This window comes from Solanum tuberosum, unplaced genomic scaffold (genome assembly GCF_000226075.1).
Source record: "Solanum tuberosum cultivar DM 1-3 516 R44 unplaced genomic scaffold, SolTub_3.0 scf00345, whole genome shotgun sequence".
NCBI lineage: Eukaryota > Viridiplantae > Streptophyta > Magnoliopsida > Solanales > Solanaceae > Solanum > Solanum tuberosum.
In genome coordinates this window covers 390,445-398,568 of record NW_006239264.1, presented here as the reverse complement: position 1 = coordinate 398,568, position 8,124 = coordinate 390,445, and the positions used below count along the sequence as shown (strand labels likewise).

The window sequence follows — 8,124 nt, the reverse complement described above, 5'->3', positions numbered from 1 at the left end:
ATTTGTACATATACATAATTGTGACTGATTACTGTATATAGTATATACATAACTATGTTGAAGCATATTTATATATTTGAACATGTAAATCACATATTCTTTTACATATACACATATTCATACATATATTTATAGTTTATATTGAAGTGTTTTATATATTTGTATATATAAATCATATGTTCATTATATGTATATACATATACAATTTATATTAGGCTTAAGTCATAGGCGGACCCTTAAAATTGTCCGCATAATTTACTTAGACACCTCAACTAGGACTTGTATCAATTGAACACTTAAATTGTTCAAAACATTTACCCATTAAACATAAAATGTTTATGTGGCAAGATAAGTGTAATTCACTGTCCTTGAGTGTGTGAATAGATCCCAATATTTTATTTTTTTAATTTTTTAAAGTTAATTTTGTAATGTTTTGAAACCTGGATACATTAAATAAATAACTAAAATTAATAATAATTTAGTTCAACAATAATCTCTCAATAAAAAAAAGAAAAACAACCTCACCCCATACCTCTTTAACACTCGTCTTCTTCAGAGCAATTTAGAAGATCTTTTACACTTTGTTTTGGTTCCATGTTTTTTCCTTCATTTTTTATTTAAAAGAGAAACTGAATCTGCTAGTTAAATTCATGGCAGTCGTCTTCCTCCAATTGGACTTCTCAATTTCATATTACCTAGAATTCTTACCAGTCAAATTTCTAAGCCACCGTCCCCCGCCACACCCCTTCCCCATATACTCCTTAATTATTTCTTTCCAGCATTATTCCGCCATTCTCAATATCATCGTCATTATCTTGTAGTTGTAGAAGAGAATTTCATCAAAACAATAATAATCAAATTGTGTCAAAAATAATTCCGGTGAAACACCATTTTTTTCGGCAAGACTAATACGAATCTAAAATTATTTTCTTAAAATTGTTAAAGAATTCAAACCTAAAGAACTCACAACGTAGAGGAATTAAAGAAATATACGAAACTGAATTGGCATTTGAAAAAAAAAAGGGGTGAGATTTGGAGAAATGGCACAACAATGCTGATGGGTTTTAGAATAAAGGAGAGGGGGCAGGTGTATGGGTGGGAAAAAAATCTTTCTATGAATTGAGAGAGATAAAGTGGAGTTACGATGATAATCGGAGTGTTTGTGATTTTAGCCGACGGCAACTCTATGTGTATGGAGGCGATGTGGTTGGGTGAGTGTTGTGGCAAAGAAGAAACGGGAAGAAAGGTTCTTTTTCTTTTCCTTTTTTTTTGGCTAAAAAAGTAGTTTTATTTTATTTTTCTTTCTAATTTAATTTTTTAATTGTTATTATGGGTCAATGCCACATGTCTTTTTTTATTGGTTATTGTGCCTAATCACCCGCGAGTGTATGTCACTCACACCATCTCCAATCCCACTCTATTTTACTCTCCATTCTCTATATATTTGGAGAGTAAAATAGAGAATAGGCTCTCCAACCACCCTCCATTTCACTCATTATTCTCCATATATAGAGAGTTGAATAGTAGTTCTCTAGATTTGGAGAACTACTATTCGCACCCTTTATTTTACGTTTTTATTACTATATTATTATTTCTATTATTTTGTAATTAACATATTATTTTTCATATAAAGCTATGAATTAAATCTCTAATATTTGGAATTCTTCTTAAATGTAATATAATACTTTTTAAAATATATATTATTTAATATATATTACTTTCATTCCGAATTAATAATATTTCATTTTTTAATTTTTTTGTCAATTTAATATAATTTGATTTTATTATTAATTTTCACTATAAAGAATGCACAATTTTAAATGGTCTACAATTGTTCAAACTATTTGTAATCCACGTTCTCAAAAGAAGAAATATTACACGATGAAACAAGAATCGAGCCGAAAAGATGTTGAACGTACATTCGGAGGTTTGCAATCACGTTTTGCAATTATCGTAGGACAACCACGCTTTTGGAAAAAAGAAGTGCTACATGAAATAATGACTACATGTATTATATTGCACAACATGATAATCGAGGATGGACGTAATCTTAATGCACCAATTCAAGATGTCGTAGAGGCTCCAATTGCAACGACAAAAATGGTGGTAGATGAAAATCTTCGATTTGAACAATTTTTTGCTAGACATAAAAAAAATTACGGATAAAAATGCTCAATTTGAACTTCATAATGTGTTAATAGAGCATTTATTGTGAGCAACATAATAATCTTGAAAGTTAGGTATTTATGTAATGCTTGTATAATTATATTTCATTAATGATTTCACTTTTATTTGAATTGTTCATTAAATGTATGTAATATTTGCTTCTAATTTATATTATTTAGAATAAAATATAATTTTATATTAAAAAAAGAATTTGACAAAACAAAATTTATATTACATGAAAATTATATAAAAGTGATTATTTCGAAAAAAAGAAAGAAGGGATTTATATTATGAAATAAGAAAATAAGAATGAAATAGAAATAATAATTTAATATTGAGGAGAGAGAAAAAAATTCTTTTTTAGTGAGTAAAATAGAGAATTGGACTGGAGTTGATTGTCTGAAAAAATAGAGATCTCTATATTTGGAGAGTGAAATAGAGAACAGGGTTGGAGATGTCCTCACTCTCTATTTTTAGTTGATTGTCAGAAAATGTTCAATAGGTATATATTTTAACTAATGAAGGTGTTCAATTGGAACAAGCCTTAGATAAGGTTTCTAACTGAATTATGTGGACAACTTTAAGGGGCCGGCGATAACTTAAGCATTTATATTTATATACAAATTGTACCATCTATATACATATTCAAATATTATCGTACACATATAATTCTAATATACATGTGGAACATATACGTTCTATGATAAATCCATGATATAAAACGCATAATATTTTATACATATACAAAATAAAACATATAATTTTTTCCTTTTAATGGAGCTTCTCCAATATGATGAATCTAATTATTATGGTGTTATTATTGTAGTAGAAGTCATTTTAGGCAAAAAAAATATGTTAGCATAAATACTGGGATTCATTATTATTTCTGTTATCAAATTTAGCGCTCATATATTCATTAATTAAAAGTGGATGATTCGTATACTTTTTAAATAAATAAATCAGGATATACAAACACAAGTTTCCATAGCAAACACATGTAGCCATGGAGGGTAATTAGATAAACTATAGCTATGGAGCATTATTTGCTTAAATCTGTTTGTCATATATAAAATTTACCTTTTTAATTTCAAGGCTCTAAAGTCATAGTACACCCCTGGACTTTTCCATATCTTAGATACCTTATCTAAGACTTGTTTCTATTGAATACTTTAATAGCACTTTTCAAGGTAGATAATTTTTTAAGATAAAATTATTTTGGGATTTATATATGTTGTGTCCAGTAAATTACTTACTTATCAAAGAGCTTCCACAATGTTTGCCAATTTTGTGGATTTATGAATGAATGACTGGTGAACCGCATCTTCTTTCTCTTTCGATGAAATAAAGATTCAGACAAAATAAAACTAGGATGGAAATGGATTTGCTAAATGTAAAGTTCAAACATTTGTTAATTAAAAGTAAAAGGATGTCTGCCCAATATAACAATAATTATAACAAATTATTTTAATTTTTAATTTTCTATAAATAATACTAAAAAACAAATTGTCTCTTTATAAAATAACTTTAAAAAGGTTTTCCCCTAAAGTCAAAAGTTTACAGAGACGCCAGTCTACTTCTGCCAATAGAGGGAGAGAATTTTAGCATCTGTTTAACTTCCAAGAACTTTCTTATTTCCTTTTTTAAAAAAAATTATTTATTGATTTTTCTATATTGAGGTCTTATTAAATTTAGATTGATGTACATATTGTAGGGTCTATTTCACTCTTATTTTCTTTTTTATTTGTAGGATCGGAATCCATAATTTTTGATTAAAGGTGAAAGGATCTCAATCATCCCATCACAATCCATGTTGATTATTTATTAGGCTGCATTCATCGTTCAGTGAATTTAACGCCCTCGTGTATCTAGCAAAAGTCTAAGGAATTTAATCAACTACAAAAGCCAGGAATTCAAAGTCAAAAACTTTGAGATATGCCAAATATAAATGTTATGACTTTTTACATGAAAGTCAGCTAAATTTGTTCTCTTTATATCCTCACAATTTTGCACTAACCTGTGGTGACATTTCAACATCATGAAATTAAACATAGGGAAGTGCTAAATTGCCAGAAAATTTGGCCAGAATTTTGTCAGAAAATTAAAAAAAACTACTATAATATTTTTTTTATTTTAAAATAAACTGATCTTATTTCCATTTTTTAGTTAAAAGGGTAAAAATGTCTTAAAAGGTAAAATAACATAGATAAAATATTATTCTGACCAAAAAGATTTTTCCTTAAAAATATTAGACTTTATACCGAGAGAGAGACAGAGAGGGGATAATCAGCAAAATATCTCTTTTGATCTTAAATATATCTAATACACATGTTTCAGAAATTGAAACCCCAAACTCAAAGAAATATATAGTAAAAAAAAACGTATAATTTTTTTATAGAAATAGAGACGTATATTAAAAAGATGTTTGCGCTTTGGAATTGAGGTCATCAACCTTCATCTATCAGCTTAGGGGTTCATTAATATGCTAGTTTGTAGGCTATATTGTTGGCTCCACAATAAGAACTCACGACTGATACTATAATACAAATTTAAGTGATCAAGTGATATATAACTTTATCCACAATTCACGAAGTTTAGAATATAAAAATTCCTACTTATTTATCTTATTAGTTGACAATGGTTTAAGTAGTAAATAAACGTGCATGACTTATGTAGCAATAACAATGTATGTGAAGATGCATCTTATGTTTTTATTGAATTGATGTAAAAATAGGTAGATAAATATTTTTCTAACCAAAAGCTAATTAATTTTATAGCCTATTTTTTTTATTTTTTTTTGGAGGATATAACTTATAGAACTCCTTTTCCTTTCTTGGCACTCAACTGCAAGTTATTTTACTTCTAAGAATTTTGACAAAATGCCAAACACATAAATAAAATTATTAGCAATAACAACCAAGTAATTATAATTAATGTGTGGCAAATCTTGATAACAACACACTGTATACATAAAATATATCAATCAACATTATTTGAATTATGTTATTAAAAGAAATAAATCTTATACTTAATTAACATTCGATGTGGACTCTTCAGGTTCAGTACACCCAAAGCTAACATCTGACCTTGGCAAATTAATATAAGAAGGCCTAACATCGACAAACAAGAATTGTAACGAATCTTGCTTTATTACCATGTTATGAAATTTGAACCTAACTACATCTGACGTGGAACTCTTCAACCAAGAAAAGACCAAAGAATCATATATATATATATATACACACATGATCTCTAAATTTAAAAACTCTCTATTTTAAGAACTATTCATCATAACTTTGAACTCATCAAAGCTAAGAACTCCATCACCATCAAGATCAAATTTTTTTATCATAGCTTTGCAATTATCAATAGATTTAGACTCACCAAGTCTACTCAACATCCTCTTCAAACTCTTAGGGGTAATTTGGCCACTTCCTTCCATTTCATACATCTCAAATGCTCCTCTTAACTCACTCTCTTTATTATCCTTTTCTCCTAATTCCATCAATTTACTAAAATCCTCTAACCCTAACATCCCATCCCCGTCCGAATCCGATAGCCTCACCGCCATCTCCGCCTCCTCCGTCGTTAAATCTCCGCCTACCGCCTTCACGCACCTCCGTAGCTCCGCTGGCGACACTTTTCCGTCTCCGTCCTCGTCAAAGTACGTAAATACCCTCTCCAATTGATCGTTATTTTCGCTACTACTAGTCGTAATTATACTCGCGGAAAGAGTATTATTACGACTAATAGTACTATCGTCGATCGCGATCGACTTTTTCGATGAGAATTTGTTCTTCAATTTTGACAAAACGGACTTGTTTTCCGTGTTTGAAATAGTAGTCTCCATGCACATGCTATATGAAAAATCTGCCTCTCTTTTTTCTCCCTCTTCACATATGAAAATGAATTTTTTTGTGAAGAATAAAATTGTTATTGGAGGAAGTTTATATAGGAAGTGTTATAGTATATAGTTTAGGGGCAATTTGGAATATTTTATTAGTAGTTAAATGGCGGTTGTAAAGTCATAGTACGTGGGATTTGCGCGTACGGAAATTTCGTGGTGGGTTGCAGAAATTAATGTGTCATTTTCGTTGTCTTTTCTATTATAGGGTTATTGATGAAAGTCAAAAGTAATGTAGAAGTGTGGGTTAAGATATTTACCAGTATGAATTATTTATACAGAATTTAAGAAAAATAAAAAAAGATTTTTGTTATATTTATCAAATTATCCTTTTTTTTAAATCATATTTTTAATTGATTTTTTCACAATAAAGTATTAAATATGACCAAATAAGAATAAAATGGAAATGATGCCATTATAGTAGTCAAATAAGGAAAGATGAATTTCTTTTTTGGACAGTCTAAAAATAAAAGTGTCACATAAATCAAGGCAAAAAAGTATGATATATTTCTAAGTTATATATGCCGACAAATATAAGGAATTTTGCAAAATAGTATTAACCAAACAATAGTGGGATATTATTGTCATATCTCCACTTATGAGATTAAATTAGGTATTAAATCTGTTGGGTTTAGCAAGGTATGAATGGGAAATAGTGAATGGGAAATGAAAAGAGAAAATGGAAAGTGGAAGAACCAATGAAAATGGGGGAACCAATTTTGGAGGGAAAATGAAAAGTCATTGCAAAAGTGCAAATGAATAGTCATTTTTACCATATCGGTAGAAGAGAGGAAATTGTTGTCCTTATATTAGGAAACACTTCCTTTACTTCTTAAAGGGTTAAGAAGAAGGTGCCCCCTCGCGCCGTCGTCGTCGCTCGACCTCGGCTTCGGCCGGCTTTGGATTTGGATTTGGATTTGGATGTGATTGATTGATAATATTTTTGGACAAAATTTATTTAATCAATCTTGTTAAATCATTTCCTTTCTCTTATAAATTAATTCAGAATGTTGGTTAACTAACAGAATTAATTTGGCGCAACTGAATTTATTTGAAATTCACGTGTAACGGTAATCCTTCCGAAAAGTCGTTACTTTCCGAAAAGTCGTTACTTTTCCAAACGGTTTTCCTTCCGAAAAATCGTTACTTTTCCCAAAGGACACAATGTTCAGGAAAAAACGGGTCTGAATAGATTTTTCTGAACAGACGCGTTCCTTGCTGCAAATGGCTATAAATAAGAGGTCTTTTTCGTTTTTTCAAACACTGAAAAAAATTTCCTCTCTGCATACATTTTCTCTCATAAATAAAATTGTCGACCGACTGAGTCTGTGTGTGCTCTTGTTGCTGTTCTTGCGTTCGCTGAAGTTATTGAAGTTTGAGGTACCGCTACTTCTTTAACAGGTTAATCCGTTTTATCTTGGGAGAAATTAATCTGCAACCTCGGGTACAGTGAGGGGATTAAATTTCTTAAGGAAACACAGTGGTTTCTGTGGACTCGGATTAAAACTAATTCTGTCTGTTTCATCTTTTTTCTGTTTCTGTATTTTTGACTAACCTGAATACAGGAGATAACAATCTTAAGAAATTTAAATAGTTTCTGTATTTGAGGTTTCTGGAGATTAAAACCTTTATGGTTTTCTACTCTGTTTGAATTTTTAAAATTCATTCGGTTAACGATTAAAAGAACATAAAAACTTTATCGTTAAATCAGAAACAGTCTGTGTAAGGATTTGTTCTTTACTGGTAGTATTTCACATACTAAATTGTCTGCCATTTGTGACAGAAAAATGACTAATTCAAGTCAAGTAAATGCTGGAACAGTAAGTGCTGCAACAACATCGGTTGCACACAATCGTTCAAATGCTGCCCTAGCACCGGCTGAGAAACCTGCAAAGTTTTCTGGAGTCGACTTCAAGAGATGGCAGCAAAAGATGTTCTTCTATCTGACTACATTGAGTCTGCAGAGGTTCATTAATGAGAACGTTCCTGTTATGTCGGATAAAACTCCTCCTGAAAAACGATTCTTCGTAACAGAAGCATGGACACATTCAGATTTT

The 8,124-nt window shown here is 30.1% G+C and overlaps 1 protein-coding gene across 1 annotated transcript; it reads right to left on the bottom strand.

Moving 5' to 3' along the window:
- Positions 1–5,110: 5,110 nt before the first annotated feature.
- On the bottom strand, positions 5,111–6,100 carry LOC102584226 (putative calcium-binding protein CML19). Its single transcript, XM_006361056.2, has one exon. The coding sequence runs from the start codon at positions 6,017–6,019 to the stop codon at positions 5,438–5,440; it is 582 nt and encodes a 193-aa protein (XP_006361118.1). The 5' UTR covers positions 6,020–6,100; the 3' UTR covers positions 5,111–5,437.
- Between the last annotated feature and the right edge of the window lie 2,024 nt (positions 6,101–8,124).

Bases quoted from the DNA above. Each gene is read 5' to 3' on its own strand.
- LOC102584226 (XM_006361056.2), bottom strand. From the start codon at position 6,019: ATGTGCATGGAGACTACTATTTCAAACACGGAAAACAAGTCCGTTTTG.